Raw genomic sequence first — 20,333 nt, forward strand, 5'->3', positions numbered from 1 at the left:
ACTCCTAATGCTTAACTCCAGCTTACTGTGTAAACAACCAAACTTGCCAAGTATCCCAACAGCACTTTAGTCCATTCACTATGGACTAAATCAGAAAAGAAGAGATGATAATAAGGTGAAACAATACCTAAAAAGCCTGTATTTCTAAGTTATAGTTCTGACAGAGAGCTTATTCAGATTCTTGCGAATGTAAGTCAGTATTTTCTTCAATAGTGCAACTAGGTGGACATAAAATAAGTAATTGCATTTTTTCATGCATCTAGAGAGAAAAAAATTCATACACTGGGAAAAAATCATCTTTGCAATAGGAAGGCAAGAACTTACAATACACTAAGCTAATAACTTATATCACAGTATGATCCAGACAGTATGTATCATTCTTTCCTTTATAAAGTAATTTTTATAAACAGCACAAAGTAAATATTTCTTTCACTTGGTACTGGGAAAAAAAAGGGGGAAAAAAAGGTAAAACTTAAGTATAAACACATTCTGATGATTTTAGCAGCAAAAAATTCCCAGCCAACCATCATCATCCACTCTCTGCTCTTAAGGCTCACAGGTTAACTACCCTGTCACTGAAGCAGCACACAAACCTGGAATGGCTCATAGCTGTAGTGACCTTGCCCGTCCTACCTGGATGGGTTATTGTTATTGTTGTCGTTGTTATTATTATTATTAAACTGATTACACACTTCTCAGGTTGAAAAATGTTTGCTTTTATATTTTACTTTTCCCTTGGAAAGATATGAGTAAGAGAAGAGGTTTTTTTTAAAGTCTGCTCCTCATACAAAACAAATTGGACCTTTCCTTTTTTTAAAAGTTTAAGGAGTTTGGGTATTTATTGTCTGCAATGTGTCTATTTCAGGGATTTCTCTGCAATCATAAGGCATGAATTTATGATTTAACACTTGAGTGAATCATGATACAAACCACCCAGGATTTAGAGTTTCCTGGCATAGTCCCCTCTGGTAACCAGTATGCAGAACATCTGTCTTCTGCTGCTAACAGACCTTCCCTTTCCCTCTCTTCCTTCAGAGGCTTCAGTTAATCTGGAAGATGGAAATACATAAAAAGTTCCCAATGTTTTGTTTGTCAGCCGATCTCACTCCGCTACTCATCGCTCCCTTTTCCAAACAGTGATCTTAAAGGAGGATGTACTGGTCATACCTCTCATCTGGATAACCTGCACTGCTGTGCACCTGCACAAATGCTTCACATTTCCCAAGGCATTAGGAGGGGATTAGCCAGCCCAGCTCCCAGCACAGCCCCGTTTTCCTTGACAGCCTCAAGAACTGCATCAAAGGTTCTTTGAGGTGCTAAGTCTGTAACCTGTTCCTCCTTCACCCCGAATTGCAGTAACGTGGACAGACACAGGGACAGGGAGGTGATCCTGCCCCTCTGCTCAGCCCTGGTGAGGATCACCTGGAATGTTGTGTCCAGCTCTGGGCTCCTCAGCACAAGAGAGACATGGAGCTCCTGGAGCGGATCCAGCAGAGGGTGACAAAGATGATTAAAGACGATTAGGGGACTGGAGCATCTCTTAGAAGAGAAGACTGAGAGGGGAAACCATCAATGTCTGTCAGTGTCTGCAGGGAGGGGTCAGAGGATGGACCAGGCTCTGCTCGGGGGTGCCGAGCAATGGGACAAGAGAAACGGGCAGAAACTGATGCCCAGGAAGTTTCACCTGAAAACGAGGAAGAACTTCTTTCCTGTGCAGTGACCGAGCACTGGAACAGACTGTCCAGAGAGGGTGTGGAGTCTCCCTCCCGGGGGATATTCCAGAATCGTCTGGACGCAACCTTGTGCCATGTGCTCTGGGATGACCCTGCCTGAGCAGGGAGGTCGGACCAGACGACCCGCTGTGGGCCCTTCCATCCCTTGATACACTGGCAGCCCCATTCCGGGATACACTGTGAACACCACCCCTGTATCCCTGTATCCCAAAATCCCGAGCCCCGCTGCCCCGCCCCTCCCGCGCTCCCGGAAGGGTTCCCCTTTCGCTTCCGGTTCCGTGCCCCATCATGGCGGCGGCCCCCGCGCCCGGCGGGCTCTGAGCGCCGCGGATCCCCCGGAGCCGCCGCTCCTCCCGCGCTCCCTCCCCGCGGGCCGCGCCGGACGCGGTGCCGGCGCCGCCGGGAGCGCTCCCCGGGCTGCTCAGCGGCTCCTGCCCGGGGCCGAGGCGCCGCCGCCGCCGCCATGGCGCCGGTGCAGCTGGAGAGCGCCCAGCTGGTGCCGGCCGGCCCCGCGTCAGCCCCGGCCCCGCCGGCCCCCGGCGCCGTGACAGCCGCCGCCAGCCCCGGGTACCGCCTCAGCACCCTCATCGACTTCCTCCTGCACCGCACATACGCCGAGCTCACCGTGCTGGCCGACCTGTGAGTGCCGCGAGCCCCGCGCGTCTCTCCCTGCGCGGCTGCCGGGGCATCCCGGCGGGATGCGGAGGCCTCGCCAGGGATCTGTCCCGGAGCTCACCCGGGGATGCAGTGGGGGGAGGTGGTTGCTCTTTCTCATTCATAGAATCGCAGAGTGGTTTGGGTTGGAAGGGAGCTTAAAGATCCTCTCGTTCCAAGCCCCCCGCCAAGGGCAGGGACACCTCCCACTGGACCAGGCTGGTCAGAGACCCCTCCAGCCTGGCCTTGGACACTTGCAGGGACGGGGCAGGCACAACTTCCCTGGGCAACCTGTGCGAGTGCTTCTCCACTATCACAGTAAAGAATCTTTTCCTAATATTTAATCTAAACCAACTCTCTTTCAATTTGAACGCTGTCCCCCTTGTTCTGTCACTGCACACATTTGTAAATAGTCTTTCCCATTCTCCTATCCCAGATCATCACCAATCTGTGCATGCAGGTTGGTCTCTGCATGGGACTGTGTCCAGGGGTGCAGTGAAAGCTGATGAGTGATCTGTCATAAAGGGAGAAAATGACCATGAGAAGTGAGAGCAATTGCAGATTGGCTACTTAAATGCTTAAGTTTGCCCCAAGTTACTGCCAAAAAATCCCAGCTGTAGTTGGTACATCAAAATACATCAAACTGGAACATGTCAAACAGATATTTTCAGATGCTACAACTGCTTGACTTGCCCCCGTGCTTTTTAAAGTAACATTTGATTTTTTTTTTTTGAAAAGTGTTATTTACATTTACTTTATGGTCTGCTCTTCTGATGTTGTTGTGTTTGTGGCAAAGCAAAGGAATGTTTTTGGGCCAATAAAAACTTTCCTGAAAGCATTTGAGCTCTGAATAAACCTGTTTCCCTTTTACTTTGTTTAACCATAGAGGTTCTTTTGGGGAATCTGGTGTGTTTTAAGAAGTGACATACAGAACACATGGGAAAAAATAGGTATAGCTCATGTGTGGTACCATGGTGAGTGTGCAAAAAGAGTTTTGCTTGGCTTGGGGTTAAGAGTGTCCAAACTTTGGAAAGTACAGAGAATTTTAGAGTTTGAGTTCTCTTTGGAAGAACTTCCAGAGTGTCAGTCAAGAAGTCTTTCCTATATGTTTAAGGTGTGTGTAGACAGTAAATGGCACAGTGTGTATTCTTCTAGGAGCACATGCTGGAGTGACTTCTTTTTTTAAGGTGTAGAGCCCATCCTTTTCGCCTAAGTGAGTAATAAATAAATAAATGGGTGGTGTGGACAGCACACGGGCAATGCTTTCAGTATTCCAGCGATTCAAAGTAGTTTACAACCTACGTGACGTCCCCTCACTGAGCAGGGAGATAGATTTTTCACTGAATTTTCACCATAAAGTATGGATTTGGGTAGTGGAAAGTATTCTCCTCCTTCCGTCAAGTAAAATTACATCTTATTCTTGTACCAGGACCGGTCTAGTCGTAAAATAAAAAAATAAATTTTAAAATTAGGTGCCTGTGATAGCTGTGTAACATTACAGAAGGACAGGGCCCGCTCTGCAATAGTATCTGGCACGCAGGTCATTGAATATGCTCTCAAATATGGCATTTCTCCACTTTTAGACTGAGCAAAAAGGAAAGAGAAATTCATTTCAGTCAAGTCAGGAAACAGCCTGTTTTAATATCTTCTGCAGATGTTCTGGGATTGCTGTTATGAATTAATTGACTCTAGTCATGGATGCTTAGCAAGAGTCAGCAATTACAGAGCACAGACAGTGATACGGTGTGGATCACTAGATTAGCAGAAATTTGGGAATTTCAGCACCCTTGATCAAGATTCATCAATTAATTTGACCAGTTCCAGCTTACTTTGTACCGCTTAGTGGCAGGTGACCTGTGGTGCTATTTATTTTATGCTTTATAGGTGTGTAGAGGTTCTGGTTCTTGAAGGTCGATAACAAAATTTCTAGTTGTCTGAAATGTAGTAGAACAATATATAATCTGTCTTTTTTTTCCCTCCTCTTTCATATAGATTACCAAGAAAGACTGATATGGAAAGGTGAGTTATGATAAGAGAATCTGTAATGCATGTTAAAATATAGAACTTTGTTTAAGATGTTAAGGTGAATATAGAACTGTTTAAATATTAAAGTATTTTTCTCCTAATTTAGATTTTATGCAAGGAAACAAGCCATGTCTGTCTTGCTGTCACTACATAGTTTCAAGATTTTTCTTAGCATCATTGACAATATTGGGTTTTTTCACATTTGCTTTTATAGTTGTTTGGGCTTTTTTTGTTGCTGTTATAGTGGGTGAACCCTTTAAGGGCATTTTTCTCTTCATGAGTCTTGAAACAATGAAGTGACAGTAAAGCTGATGTGAAAGGGGACAGGAGAACTTAAATAGATTCTAGGTAGTGTGACAGAGAAATGTTTTGTTCAGAAGAATCAGTTCAACAGTGAAAACAAGGTAAAAAGCTCTTTTCTGCTTTTGTCCATATTACCTGATCTTTCCTCTCATGAGCACTGTTTTCTGCTCCTGCTCTATGTGGTTTCAAAGTGTGAAGATTATTAGAGAACAAATGTAAGAGACCAGAACAGTGCCCTTACCAAGATGAAAAAAATCCATTTTCTTGTTTGTTTCTCTGAGTAACTTTTATGAAAGTTGTCAGAAAATTGTTCCCTTTATTTGCGTTGACATATTAATTGACCTCAATTTCTTTAGAGATGTGGAGCAGCTGTGATATTCCTAAGAATGTTAATAAAAAATTCTGTGCACCAGGATGATCATTAATTATTATCTGAAATCTTCCAAAATTCTCATAACATGTTATGGAATTAATCCCATTTTCAGGGACTCATAAACTAGAATGATACCTTCTGCCCATTTTCCTTATGCATAATATTTTATTAAGAGAAACAATGTGGGTTTTGATTGGGTTCTGTTTTGTTGTTTTTTTAATTATCACACTATGTACTGAGGAATTACATTCAGCTTAGGTCCAGAGCTCCCTTGTGCTGGGGAGGGGGCTTTTCCCATCTAGATGTTGAGCATTTCTTACTAAAGCTGGAATCTGCTTTGTGGGACACATGGATCTGGAGCAACAACCTAAGTCGTAATGGATTATAGATAAAAGAAAATAAGACGTCCTACAATTGAATTGTCTTGAAATTAAATGCTCACATCCTTGTTAGCCTTGACTTACAACTGTTCTTGGTGAAATGGCTTTTCAGCTCTTGGAGGAAATCTTTGAGGAATTTAGTTTAATTATCCATATTTTTTCTAGCTTTGAGAGCTGTAATGGCAGCAGTAGTTGGGCTTTAAGCTCTGTTTTATGAAGCAAGAACCTGGTAACATGGCATATATACTTCAGTGAAGATGTGATGATATTATCCTCTAATAAAGTTGACATAAAATTTAAGTTCCTGTCATGCAGTTCCTGACCAGCCAACTGAGATCCCTCTGTTTGCTCCCACCAGTTTGGCATTGCTGGCAAACTTCCAGAGTGCATTCTTCTCATTGTGCCTGTTGTTGATAGAGGTGTTAAATTGTATTGGCACCAGTATTGACCCCTGAGGGACACCATTAGTAACCAGCATTAAAGTAATTCAACTGTAGCCTTTTATTCCTGGCAGTTTTTCACCTCCTTTGTAGTCCACCTACCCGTGCCTTGTCTCACCAGGTTGGCTGTGGGCAATCTTGATGAAAGCTGTGCAAAAGTCAGTGTAAATGCATCTCCTGATCTCCCCTTGATCACAGATCAGTTCATCCTGTAGAAGGCAGTTTGTTGATCATTAAATTTTTCTGAATGTTTCAAAATTCTCGGCGTCTTGTTTTCATAATGCGGTCACTGTTAGATCAGTGTGTATGTACAGTGGTTTGTCCACCACTTGAAGTCTTAATATCAGGCTCCATGCCACTTCAAAATATATGCTCTAGAACTCAGAGAAGTTATTGGCTTAGTGCCCAAGTTCTTGTAGTGTGTGATGGAAGGAGCAGGACCAGATGGTATTAGTGGTGCTTCTGGCCTTACATGTTCATCTGCTACAAGCAGATTATGCTTCTTGCACAAAAGAGTTAACATCACTACACCAGCACTTTGGGCAGGAACAGGCTCTATCTGTATTATGAGTTCTATCTATATTATGTGTTTTAGAGATTGGGATCAGGAGTTGCAACTTCTGTTCGGTAGAGACCAATATCTGCTGCACTGATTAATGTTCTTTTTGTCCAAATGCTTTTGTTACCTTAGGAAACAATATTAGGACAGTAGCTTAAAAACTGTATGAAATTAAGGGTTTGGGTCTTTTTTCAAAGTAACTAGAAAAACTAAAATTAGTAAATTGAACATGTAGAAAGGGAGAAAACCTTCTATAAATGGTAGAGGAAATGGTATTTCAGAGCATACAGTATTACAGATTTACACTGTAGATCTAATGCATCTACAGTGTAGGTCTGTAATGAAGGGTGAAAATTTGTGTGTGACCCTATTATGCTCTCTTTAAAAAAACAACCTCTAAGATGTGCAAACATACACTCCTTCATTTTGACTATCTCATACAAGGAACGTTGGGAGGAATATTGACAGTAAGTTCTTCTTATCTCAATTTCTTTGCAAGGCAGGAATGGAGAGGAAAGTTGAAGGGTGGGGTTTTTTGCAGTCTTCCCCACCACCACATTTCCTGGCAAAATGACAGCATATTGTAACATACTATGTAAAGATGTAAAACTGCTGGAGTGATTTTTTGTTTATTATCTGATTGATTTATTTATTGATAGTGAATGTCAGTGTAATGTTACTGTCAGGTCCCGTAACCCTTAGGTATTTTACCCACTTTAAATTTAATCGTAAGCCTTGGGGAAATCCCATAAAAGTTATAAAAAAGTTCACTCTTAAAATCAGTGATTAATTCATATGAATATATTTCTTTGTTTCCCCAGACAGTCTTGATTGGTTAGAATCCATGTATCTTGCTTAGCATTTAGATATTCACAACAGTGAGCTTTTTTCCCCCCCATGTTTTAATCAAACAAGCCACATATTACTGATGCCTCCATTAACAAAATTAGAAGTTATCATTGCAGCTTTTTTTTTTTATTACCACACAGTCAAATTGCAGCTATATTTATATCTGAACGCTGGCTTAACGTACATTTGTGTTTCTTTCCAGAAAAATAGAAATAGTGCAGTTTGCAAGTCGGACTCGTCAGCTGTTTGTTCGTTTGTTAGCCTTGGTCAAATGGGCTAATAATGCTGGAAAGGTGGAAAAATGTGCGGTAAGTCAGTGACTGAGTTTGGTGTGAAACGATCTCTAGGGGATATGGCATCTTGGTACACCCTAACTACTTCTTACTTTAGAATTATTTTTTTTAAGATCCATTTCATAGGCAAATGAATATTCAGTTATAACCGATTTCTTCCTGTTTAGAAATTGTGTAGTCTAGGCTTTTAACTGTTCCATGTTCCCGAAAACTCAGCAGTGGCAAAAAATGAAAGGCTTGTCTGCACATAGTTTCAGGAGTGCTTTGGGGTAAGGAAGGTAACAAGACTGGGAAGATGGTGATCTCAAGGTGTTAGTTCTTATTATCACTTTCATCCTGCACTTGGTTAAATAAGAATAAAGTCCAGAATGTTGCAGAAAAACAAGCCCCTGGTGCTCACAAACAAGTATGGTTGCATTCCAGTGGCAATCAGCAGATAAAGAGCTGTGAGGCTGTACAGATCCCACACAGCATCAGGAATGGCACGTGGATTTAAAGTGTCCTTGCATGTGAATGTAAGCCAGGGCCAGAATATCCATTCTTTCTTTGTTTTGTAAATGTAGTTACTTGAAATGGAAGCGACAGATAAACTGAATGTAAAGGGCCGTTGATTTCTGCATTTTTTTGAACACATACTTCTTTTTTCCTTTTGCTCCTTGCCCTCTACAGATGATATCCAGTTTTTTAGATCAGCAGGCCATTCTGTTTGTGGACACTGCTGATCGTCTGGCATCACTAGCTAGGGACGCTTTGGTCCATGCTCGTCTGCCCAGTTTTGCAATCCCGTATGCTATTGATGTCCTGACAACTGGATCCTACCCGCGGCTGCCCACCTGCATTAGGGTAAATACCACTGCCATGTGGGGGGTGGGGTGGGGGAAATCCCCTGTACAGCATCAAATGCACCTTAATGGAGCTGTTTGTCTAGGTGAAAGATGAACTGTAGTTCACTGCAGGCCTAGTGCCAAATCTCTGTAGTGACAGTTTTTCATGCAGAACACTTCCTGTTTGAACAAATCACACTTTCCCCAGTAAAATCTTCCCTATGTTTATTTAATTGAGCCAAATTTAGTGGTTTTATTCAGTGGTCAGTCTTGAGTAAAATGTAATCAACCAGAAAACAAATCTGAGTGTAAGATACAAAACTTCACCATGTAGTGGCCTGTAGTATTTGTATTTTCAGACTTCTGGCCTGGCTAATTTTCACAATTGCTGCTGTCAATGTGCTATACATGGTTGAGATACATAGACTCGTTTGTGTTTATTTTAACAGGATAAAATAATCCCTCCTGACCCAATAACAAAGAGTGAGAAGCAAACCACACTTCATCAGCTAAACCAGATTCTTCGCCATCGACTCGTGACGACAGATCTCCCTCCACAGCTGGCAAATCTTACAGTTGGTAAGAACTGGAATTGCTTTTTGAAGAATACATTACTGCAGGCTGATTTAAAATTGTTGCTTTAGTACTAAAGCAAAGCTAAAAGCTAAAGTGAGACCATTAAGGATGCTTCATCCATTAAGACTGGGATCCTGTCTCTGTATGACATCAAAATATGTTTTCCCCTTTTGAAAAATTAAGGCAGTGATAATATTGCTGAAATATTATTTACTTTCCAGAAGGAATCCTACGCAGGGAATGGCAAAAGGTTGTAGACATTGTCTTGCTCTTTCAGCAAATGAAAGACTCTTAGGACTACTTTATCTTAATTTAATTTTAAAATGCCACTTAATTAAACTGTTGGATCTTTCTGCAAAAACTCTTTGAACTTTAGTTTAAACAAGTCACTCTAATGTTGCTTTTTTAATTTGTTTTGATATTCATGTTTGGGCATAACATTTGTTCATGTCTATATATATGCCTCTTTTTCTGTGGCCACTGTGGTGCCAGATCTCTTAATCTGTTCTGTGATCTTTGTTTTCATTTAGCCCAAGTAGTGGTAAACATTAAGACAACCTTTTTGACAGGAAGGATGGCTATAAACTGGACTAGGTTATTACAGGATCACAGAGAATAGGGTAGGAGTGGGCCTAGTTTGTGCTTTTAACTGAGAGGGTTAGCCATGTGTAAACCATACCCACAGACCTAGGTCAAAGATGTTTATGAAAAATTTTAGTACTAGTTTTCTCTAGTCCCTGTGTGAATGCTTGCAGTATCAGTATTAGAGCCATTTTTTTGTCTAACAGAAACGTAAGTGGATACGTGTCTAAGCTCTTGAGATTTTTCAGTTAACTAAACATTTCAGTGGCAATCAGTTTCTGGTTTGGAATGTGGTTAGTTTTAAGCACGTCTGGGATGTTTTTGAAAAGGAGGCTTAATGAGTCAAATGGTTAAAATTTTTACAGGAAAATTTCTTTATGTCTGTAATTGCAAATGTATATGGTATGGCATAGTTTGTTAAGTGATTGAGAAGAAGGTCAACCCCTGGGTTATAGTAAGGACTTGTACTAAATTTAAATTGTTTGCTCTGCCACTCAGTCTGTTTACGTCCTCGCTTGTGTCTTTGCTCCCAGCTCTTTAAACTGATAGCAGTGTTCACAAAAATGTGAGGATATATATGTCAATTCATTAAAAAGGGTGCATCATCTTTGCTTGTGTGCTTATATATAAATCATGCAAAATATTATCTTCGTCACATGAAAATGGAGTTATAATATATTAATGTTAAACAACTACTTTGCAGTGAGATACATTTCCAGGGCTGGATTTCAGCCTGGGCTGAGATTCATGTTCTGAATGACTTTTGAGTATTGTTGCCGTACTCAAAATACTCAATGAATACCATTCATTGTTGGTAATAGCAAAGAATAGGAGAAATTCAGCCAGATGTTTTGTTTGTCAGGCTGGTGGTCAGCTCAGTGTTCCTCTGTGTTGTAGTAGCCTAAGTGTTGACAAGTTATCAGAGTTAAAAGGTAAACTTCAGGACAGTTTGGTACCTCTGTCCATGCTGCTTATTTACACTCAGTCTGTTGAGAAGCAGCTGTGAAGTCTTCAGAGTTGCACAGAAACATGTGCAACAGAGCAGAAACATTAGGGAAATAATTCATTATGAGTACCAGAGGCTCTCACACTGATATTTTGAGGCATCTTAGTAGACTGAGTGAAATTAAACATTCTTGTCTTCCTCAGCCAATGGCCGTGTGAAGTTCCGAGTTGAGGGTGAGTTTGAGGCCACCTTGACAGTGATGGGTGATGACCCTGACATCCCCTGGCGCCTTCTCAAGCTGGAAATTTTGGTTGAAGACAAAGAAACTGGTGGTAAAGAAAAAAAATCAAACCTTTACACTTTGTTTTTAACATGATGTTTGCCTCTGACACTGTATAAGTCTTATTTATACTGGGTCTTTTGCATATCACAACTTCAGAGAATGAAGTTATATATACTTGTCCTGTTTTGGCCTTGCTTTATATGCTGTTAATACTTTAACAATGCTATACTGTGTCACAGTGTAATAGACTGAAATCTCCAGAGTAAACCAAGGATTTTGTTGTTTTGTCAGAAAATCTGGTATGGAAATTGCTCAGTACAGTTGTACCTTTTTTATTTTTGGTTTATGAATTTATTTAATTATTTTAAACACCTAGTTTCCTGATGTCTAATGTGAATTATTTTTAATTTTCAAAAGATGGTCGAGCCTTGGTTCACAGCATGCAGATCAACTTCATCCATCAGCTGGTCCAGTCCCGGCTGTTTGCCGATGAAAAGCCACTTCAGGACATGTACAACTGTCTACGTATCCTTCTGGAAGTTGTTTTTGAATGAGCTGTTTAGTGTGGCCTTGCTCTTCTTAGTAGCTGGAGGTCAAGAAAGATGGATTCTCTATTAAGCTTGGGGGAAGTGTCTGGACATGAAGTAAAAATGATGGTATTGGCAACAATAATTCGCAGGTGCCTGCGTGTAAAATTTGATTGTACACACTAAATCAGCGAAGGTAAAGGTGAGGTGCTCAAGGCAGCAGGTTGTGTAGTAAGTCAGTGCAGCATCAGCTGGCTGCATGTGCTCATTTCAGAGGTGGAATGCAGAGCTGACTTGGAAGCTCTGGGAGCTGACAGTTCTTGCTTACCAAGAACTGCAAAGTGCAGTTGAGGGGGATGTGTTAACTTATTGTACCTGTGTGAATAATGAGAGGAGATACGGCACGTGCAGGGATTTGTTACTTGCAAAGGGCAAATCACTTGACAGTGTGAAATCGTTTTCAGTGAAACAGTTTCTGCAGGAACAGGGAGAATCATGTTATTTTAGGGTGACTGTGGGAGATGGGTTTAGTGGTAACTATGTCATCATTAAAAGATGACAGCAAAAAAATCTATAAAACAAAGCTGTTGTGACTCTCTTGTCTAACAACCTGGCATAGATAAGAGTTTTAAAAAAGCCAAAAAAACCTCTTTTGAGAAATATTTGGTGCTGTTTATATGTCTTTATCTCTGGATTAGTACATCAGTGTGTTTTTGGACAGCATCTTGTTTGACTTGGGTGACAAATGGATTTATGTAGTGTACAGAAATGGGTTTATGTAGTGTACAGATGTTTTAGAGGTCTTATATTTTCTTAACTCCATGCATTAGACTCCTTCTGCTTAGCTCTTCAGTTAGAAGTCTTGCATTCACAAACACTAATGCTGATTCGAGAGCGCTGGGGTGACCTTGTGCAAGTGGAGCGATATCATGCGGGGAAATGTCTCTCACTCTCTGTTTGGAAGTAAGTTAATTTCAACAAACAATAAATGAAATAACAGGAGAGGTTATATTTACCAAGCTTGAGCCATAATTTTCAAAATTGTGCTTTCTTTTTGATGTGAGGCTCATAAATTCTTGTAATTAAGTACCTAAACATGTTGCTTGATTTGCAAAGAAGTAAGGGTTGTACATTAGTGTACAGGAGACCAATGGATACAATTATAAATCAGTTTGTATTTACTCAGAGACCTAAAAATTAATTAGTTCTCTGCCAGTCTTTTACTATGTTTATTGCTTGACTTGCACTAGATAAAATTTTTTAAAGCGATCCAAATGCTCTTCTGATGCTGTTGAATCTGCAGTCATCTAAAACTTCTTCATGTAGTTGCAGTTTACCAACAGTTCTGCATTAAAATGAAAACTGAAATAAATGCTTTTTTTAGTTCAGCTAACATAATCTTATATTTTTAACCAGAGCACTCAGAATCAAGAATTAGCTACTGAAAAACATATTTTCTGCTATTCTAGTTGCATGGTTTAATTATTCTCTTCACTTTAAGTCAACAGGTGCTTGGCAGGAAAACAGGGACTGCATCTGTCCATAAGGTCACTATTAAGATTGATGAGACTGATGTCTCAAAACCCTTACAAATATCTCATGAGCCTCCACTGCCAGCCTGTGATTCCAAACTGATGGAAAGAGCCATGAAGGTAAAGGTTTGCTTTGCAGTAGGCATCAAATACTGAAGTGCTTTGCACGGTCAGTTTGTTTCACTTTGATTCTATTTAAAGAGCTGTTTCTAAGATTTCTAGTGAGCAGTTGTGTTATTTCTAGTTGTGTTTATGTTGGGACCTCAAATTGTTGTTACAATTTATTGTCCTTGACTTCATCTTAAAAATTACACCTACTTCACAGTGCATTCATTATATACCACTTCTGAGACAGAATGCTGAGGCTGGGGAGAAACAACAGCAAAGTTTCACTTCCTAGGGTTTGGCTTGAAATGCTTTATAGAGAGACAGTTCTTCCCTTTCTTGTGTTGGAGATGCTGTAAAAACTTCCTCTGAAAATCAGTTTCTCCACGTCACTCGCGTTGGTTACCCTGCACTGCTATCCACTTCAGAAAATCTTACATTATGACTTGGAAATCTTGTGCTAGGGAGTTCATGTAGTTTGCTTGTTACAAGTGTTAGGTGAAGCTTACTTTTACATTATCACCAACCAGATTATATCATGTGGCCTATTTGAATGTTCAAGTTCCTGTATTTTAAAGGTGGGATTGTTGAAGTGATCCAAGATGGGGCACCGCAGTCAACTTCCTACTTGGATAAGGCCTCACTGATGATAATTCTGGATCTTGATTAATGATAGCTAAGAGAAGCTGTGCTCTGGGTTTTTTAAGTCCTCTGTCCTCAGCAAATCTGGCTGTGATACATTATCAGGATGTTGATTTGTTGTTATTTCTTACAGTGTTTCGGTTTGAGAGTTAATAAACTGGAGTGAACAGTGTAGTCTTTACACTTTCAGTACAGTTTTTCCACAGGGAAAAACTCCCCAGCTCTGAGTCTTCACCTGTCTCACAGAACTTTCTACTGATGGTAGCTTTCCCCTCCTGTACTTACTTTTTATTTGAGCCTCTTGGCCCATCTTGTGTACCGAGGCTGACAGAGAAGTCTCTGTGTGGTGAATGTCAATAACTACCTATGTTTTAACTATAGAGAGATGTGGGAAACCTAGTAGCCTTCTATTCTAATTCTAGAGTAGAAATTCTGCTTTTAGTATAGTAAATATATACTACATTTACTCATTTAATAGCCTAAATTAGCATATTTAGGCTACTAAATATATAATTAATTTAGTGAAGATACTGTATTTATGTGTAAATCCAGGGAAATGCTCTTTATCTGGAACATCTGCTGAAGATCCACTGGAGCTGACACAGTCTAAGCTCACTGATTCAAGTCTACAGTCTGTAGATTAAGATACGAGGCCTCTGTAAATTTGAGATTTATCAAATTAAACGCTGACTCCCTTTGTAGCTACTTGTTCTGAGCTTAAAAAACTTATCAGCTGTAGTCTATACACTGCTGTTGGTATGTTTTAATAATGATCTCAGCTGTAATGACATTGATGGCACACTGTGTTTCTGTGTGCTTAAGATACTGTATAAAACAGTGGCACAAACAAATATGTTTGTCTAAGCAGGTTATTCTGCATTAACCTACTGAAAATTGGATGGAGCTATAGAACATGTAGTCACTGCTTAGTGAGGAAGATTTAACCCATTGCAGCTGCTGAGTTGAAATGCTCTTGTGAATGGATAAACACTTGATTTTTAAGGCCACGTCTTGGAAAGCTAGTCTTTAGGGAAGTTCATTCATTTTCAGAGCAATGTGAAGTTAACTAGAAAAAGGGTTTGCAGTAATCCGTAACTTTGCTTATGCAAAATATGTAAATAATATGACTGTAATGTGAATGGATATAAATGCAAATGCTTTAATTTAGATTGCACAGGTAAGTTACAGTGAATATAAGTGGTGGCATTACAGCTTCAGCACCAGAAGTGCAACAGGCTGTAGATACAAGCCCCTAGATACTCCTAGTTTCAGTAAGGTTGCTCCTATTCAGTGTCTGCCACTGCATTGTTACTCTTTTGTCAGGACTAAAACTAGTGTCGTGTATTGGATTACATGTTACAGCTGCATATGTTTGTGTAGAGTCATCCATATCCTAAGGAAGTGTTGCTTTGGGGGGTTGTGTTTGGGTGGGTTTTGTTTTCCATAGCTTAAGCAAGTTAGAAATGGGTGCAAGTTAAGCTGAAAATACTCCAATCTTGATCCAGAATAAGTAGGTCTGCACAGGGAGTGGTAACAGCATAGTTTGTGAAACTTCTTTCACATCTTCTAATCTTAGATCAAAAACCCTCACTGGTTTTTAAACACATACCGCCTGCTGCTCAGTCAGAAGCTTATGGTAGCTTGCTGTATTTTATAGTGATCCAAATACTCAAGTTCATTTGGCTCACCACAGTTCTAAGCAGATTATTTCTAAAGTGACTGTTTTATTGAGTAGCTTTGTTCCAGTGTAACTCTACACATCAAATATGAGCCTCCTCAAGTACATCCCTTTCTTACAGATTGACCACCTATCAATAGAAAAACTCCTAATAGACAGTGTCCATGCAAGATCTCATCAAAAACTCCAGGAGCTGAAAGCCATTCTGAAGAGCTACAACGTTAATGACAATTGTATGTATTTTCTGCTGAAGTTTTTCAAGTTAATTTCCATTTGTGTCTAGGAATGGTTTCCTTTTTTCTTGCTGTTTCTTGTTTTCATTAATTCAAGTAAAAATAATGAAAAAATGAAGTGAAACGTTTTCAGAATTAATGAAACTTAGCTTTAAATTATTCTGCATTGATAATTGTAAAATAGTCAGACCTCTAAGTGCAGTATAATAGGTGAAGCTGGTAGAGCATTATAGTCTGGGTTGAAGGGTTAAAATTTGTCAACTGTAAAATTTGTATGTCTTCAGAATTGAAAGAAAATTTTTCACTGTTTTGAACTAGTTTTGAATGAAACTTTCCTTAAACTGCTGTTGAAACTTTTGGGATTTGAAGTGATCTTATAATTATGAAGTAGTGAGTTAAAAGATATTCAAGGATTAATAATCTCCTTCAAATTTGGTCTGTCTTCTCTCATTGGCTTGTCACTGTTTTCACAGATAAATTGCATTCAGTTTCCTCTTTATGTTAACAGTGTAATAATGTGCAAGTGAAGATTGCTTCTATAAAACCATACAGGTTTTGTGATTATAACAGGCTAAGTTTTAATAGGATTTGAATTCACTTGAATTTTCTGTGAAATTAACAACATCAGTTTTTCTTTAGCATTCATTGAGACGGCTCTTCCAACCCTTGTAATTCCAATTTTGGAACCATGTGGTCGATCAGAGTGCCTGCATGTATTTGTTGATCTCCACTCTGGGATGTTTCAACTGATGCTTTATGGTGTTGGTAAGTAGATGCAAAACCAGGATGTATTTCATATCCTGCAAGAATCATACATTGTTATTTTCTGTGAACAATTTTGTCAGATCTGCAAAGTTCTGTGAGCAAATGAACACCACGCTTGGATCATCACTGAGGTACTTGAGTTTGAGGAATGGGGAAGAGGATCTTTGTGCTTCAATGTCACAGTTTAGTTAGGTATATTTTAAGAGGACAGCAGACTGATTATTTTTAGGGGTCCATACAATGCATATTCTTTATGACTCATGACTCCTGGCTTGTGCTGTTAATGGATTGCAGTCATTTCATACAGACCTGATTGAGAATTGTATTATGTGACCTTTTACATCTTGAATTACTACTATTCAAGTCTTAACTTCAGGTTTCAGGTTACTTAAGAAGGAAAATGAGTTCTTCTAGTTTATTTGCACAATAACATACTACTGTGGTCTTACAAATTATATGGATCATCTGTTGTGTACCCTAATTTCTCTCTTCACAATGAGCCTTGTGGAGGAGACAAGAGGCAACAATTAGAAGTTGGACCAGGAGAAGTTTCATCTCAGTATAAGAAAGCAGTTTTTTGCAGTGAAAACAATTGATCCCTGGAACAGCCCCCTCAGAGATGTGGTGGAGTCCCCATCACTGGAGGTTTTCAAGATGCAGTTGGACGGGGTGTTAGATAATCTCATCTATGCTCCCTTTCCCACAAAAGGTTGGACCAGATGATCTTTCAAGGTCCCATTTCGAGCCCCACCCTGGGCTGTTTGTGATTCTGAAATTAATCAGATGAGGCACTTTCAGTGAAAGTTTGAAATTCTGTTTGAAGGACAGGTGTTAAGACCATTCACTCCCCTAATGTTCTTGCAGATCAACTGACACTCGATGACATAGAGAAGTCTGTTAATGATGATATGAAGCGCATCATTCCTTGGCTCCAGCAGCTCAAGTAAGTGACTTGAATGATTCACTTAGTTTGCATAGAATGAATCACCACAACTGTATTTTGGATGATCACACTTGCATGGCTTTGTGTTTTACCACAGTAGGGGTTATACTTTCTCACTGTTCTAAGCAACCCTGAGTATTTACCGTCTCCTCTAAACAGTTGAGGAAACTCTGGTTTTGCTTGGAGTTGATTCCATAATCCTACTTTAGTTTTCCCCCTTGCACGTGGCCTCATGCATTGCTGTGTGCACACTCTGCATGAAGTCTTTTCACTTTTAGTCAGCGCAGACCACTTGCTTCCTGAGGATCTCATTTGCTGTTCATGTTCATTTTCTATCTCCTTTATTCCACTCTGTTTCTACAGCTGAACTCTGCTTGTTTCTCAGCAAGAATGATCTCCCTTATCCCAATACAGAGGAAAAACCAGGAAGTGGCCTAGGATGATTTAAATAATACCTGTTTATCTTCTAACACTTCAGCCCTTGCTGGTTTAAGCCTCTAATCTTCCTACTATAAAGCCATGAGATTTGAGCACAAGATACATTTGGCTCCTGTAAGAGGTTGTACCAAATAATACAAACACAGTTTCCATCTGCATGAAAACTGAGTTCCACCTGCTCTGTCATTTTGGAAATTCCCAGTGCTCTGAGTTAATTGCAGGGTGAAATCTCTGAGGAATTCTGCTTCTAAAAGAAGCTTGATGATGCATGAAGCACTGGCACCCTGGAGAAACTAATCAGCCTCCCTTAGTTATAAATAATGTACTTGAGATAATGGCCTGGGTAGTGCTGCAGTTTTGGAGGAAGCTCATCAGTCCACAAAATATCTCTTATACAGCTGTGTCTGACATGTGTCTATGAGCATAATTGTGGTATGATGTGATGGAGAGATGCTGAACACCCACACTTTCCACTGCTGTTGTCGGTGGAACTTTGACCAGAAAACCAAGTGTTTCTGAGCCCCTTTCAAGCCTAGCTAGTCTTTCTGGCCTTGTCACCATAGCCAAAATCCATTGGAGTAGGACAAAGTTAAGTTCCAAACATGAGAATAAATTTGGTGTCTTGCATATGGTTCTTCATGTCCAAACTTATTCAGGTGAATGGGTTTATTTATAACATAATCCAGAGTAACATCCAGCTTTGGTGACTTTTTTTACTGGATTGCTTACTAGCATATGGGAGCAAAGATTTTGTTTTCTGTACCAAAATGTAATTGAAGATTCTAGATTGTAAAATAACTGTAATCTACATGCTGTTTTAACATTTCCCTTCTTTGCTTTATGTTGTAATTTCATATTGTAGTATATAAAATTCAGTGAATAATTTCAGGGCTTTTCTCAAATTAACAGATGTCTGTTAAGCTGAAGACAGCATGCAAAGATAGTAATAAGGAAATATAAAGTAATGACATTTTCTGTGTGATTTTTTGTATATAACTCATGCAGCAATGATAGATGTTGGCTTTGAATATGACTGACCATTTGACACTAATACTCTGCGCAGCACTGTACTAGAATGATGTAAACCAGTCTCAGGGTACTAATACCTTTATTTCAATGCAAGGTTCTGGCTTGGACAGCAGCGTTGCAAACAGTCTATAAAACATCTGCCTACAGTGAGCAGTGAAACTCTTCAACTAGCTAATTATGCCAGCCATCCAGTGGGAAACCTTTCCAAACACAAGTTGTTTATCAAACTCACTCGCCTTCCGCAGTACTACATTGTAAGTAACTGAAAACTGCTTCTGTCTTTTGTTCCCAGTCATGGTTATCCCAGACAGTTTGTTGTACTCTGAACTTTAGGACTCAAGTGATTGGTGTAATCCTCAACTCTCCCCTCTCCCTTCTGCCATTCAGTGGGTTTGTTAAGCACTCAGGCTTATAAAGATGAGAACACATATGGGTTTATTACCCAGCAACCTTCTCATTCTCTGTTTCCTTAAAGGTTTGGTCTCCCTTTTCATCTTGGATCCCTTTCCTAGCCATAGTATTAATATGTTGAAAAAGACTAATGGTGAGAGGATAGGAACAGAATTAGACATACTATTAGCTTGAGAATCTTCTCAATTTGCTGTTTTGTTCAAATGTAGGTTGTAGAGATGTTTGATGTTCCTGGCAACCCCACAGAACTAGAGTACAAGTACCATTTCCTGTCTGTGAGCTATGCTGAAGGAGATGACAGCCCTGCTACTGCACTTTTACTACAGCAGTTCAAACCAAACATTGAAGAGTTGGTACTAGACACAAAAAGTGGGAAACAAATGAAAAGTGGTGTCAAGCGCAAGGTAGGTGCTCCAAGAGCCACTGGGATAGTGAAGGTGCATGAAAGGTCAACACACGTTCTGAGCATCAATGCCAGCTTTAGTAGCATTGTTTTCAAAGTTTGTGTGGCTGACAGCTTACTTGTATGGGTTCTCTGGACTTCTTCCCTAGGGAGATGCTGGGAAACTGTTTTGCAACAGTTATCTTTTTAATTCATGCCTTTAATTCTCTGCTGCTCTAGCCAAGGCAGAGCTCTGTGCAGAGGCAGCTGTAGTGGCTTGGACATGCAGAGTGCTGGTGTGGTATCTGTGTGATACACTTCGTACTGTGTGTAGTCTTTGGAGGACTTGCAGGGGCTGATAAGAGTTACTTCTTGGGATCAGGCTGAAATGGCTTAGTAAGACATAAGTACTGTTTTAAGGACAGTGTTTAGCTGAATTGCTTCAGTGCTGAAGAGGACCAGATCCTTTCAGGTGTTTGTGCTCAGGGTGTGATTCATTTATAACTTAGATGAATGAGGTTATTCTCTGACATCTCTTCAAATTGTTTGCTCCAGATATGCGAGAACTTTTTTCTTTATTTTAATTCTATTTATCTGGAGATCCATGTTCATTTGCTTTATTTTAATTCTAGTTATCTGGAGATCCATGTTCCATAGAACCCAAGAAGCCAAAACGGTCGGGAGAAATGTGTGCCTTCAATAAAGTGCTAGCTCATATTGTAGCCATGTGTGATACAAATATGCCATTTATAGGGCTTCGGATAGAGGTATGTGTTTAAAAAATACTTTGTTTCCTTCCTCCCCTCTACTACTCCTGATTCTTGTGTC

The 20,333-nt window shown here is 40.0% G+C and overlaps 1 protein-coding gene across 2 annotated transcripts in view; it reads left to right on the top strand.

Annotated features, from left to right (window-relative positions):
- The first annotated feature begins 2,191 nt into the window (after nucleotides 1-2,191).
- The window catches only part of MED14 (mediator complex subunit 14), a 34,072-nt gene continuing 15,930 nt past the window's right edge, over nucleotides 2,192-20,333 (top strand). The window contains exons 1-15 of one of the 2 annotated variants that reach the window (XM_027637095.1): nucleotides 2,192-2,372; nucleotides 4,380-4,406; nucleotides 7,519-7,624; nucleotides 8,279-8,452; nucleotides 8,883-9,012; nucleotides 10,741-10,869; nucleotides 11,238-11,345; nucleotides 12,178-12,310; nucleotides 12,849-12,999; nucleotides 15,426-15,537; nucleotides 16,177-16,302; nucleotides 17,167-17,245; nucleotides 18,807-18,966; nucleotides 19,333-19,527; nucleotides 20,138-20,272. In XM_027637095.1, coding sequence (XP_027492896.1) covers nucleotides 2,197-2,372; nucleotides 4,380-4,406; nucleotides 7,519-7,624; nucleotides 8,279-8,452; nucleotides 8,883-9,012; nucleotides 10,741-10,869; nucleotides 11,238-11,345; nucleotides 12,178-12,310; nucleotides 12,849-12,999; nucleotides 15,426-15,537; nucleotides 16,177-16,302; nucleotides 17,167-17,245; nucleotides 18,807-18,966; nucleotides 19,333-19,527; nucleotides 20,138-20,272 — 1,941 coding nt within the window. In that variant the 5' untranslated portion in view covers nucleotides 2,192-2,196. The remainder of the gene's footprint in view (nucleotides 2,373-4,379; nucleotides 4,407-7,518; nucleotides 7,625-8,278; nucleotides 8,453-8,882; nucleotides 9,013-10,740; nucleotides 10,870-11,237; nucleotides 11,346-12,177; nucleotides 12,311-12,848; nucleotides 13,000-15,425; nucleotides 15,538-16,176; nucleotides 16,303-17,166; nucleotides 17,246-18,806; nucleotides 18,967-19,332; nucleotides 19,528-20,137; nucleotides 20,273-20,333) is intronic. The other variant, XM_027637101.1, reaches the window with a different exon arrangement.

The sequence above is a fragment of the Corapipo altera genome, unplaced genomic scaffold, assembly GCF_003945725.1.
Source record: "Corapipo altera isolate COAL_440 unplaced genomic scaffold, ASM394572v1 0, whole genome shotgun sequence".
Classification (NCBI taxonomy): Eukaryota; Metazoa; Chordata; class Aves; order Passeriformes; family Pipridae; genus Corapipo; species Corapipo altera.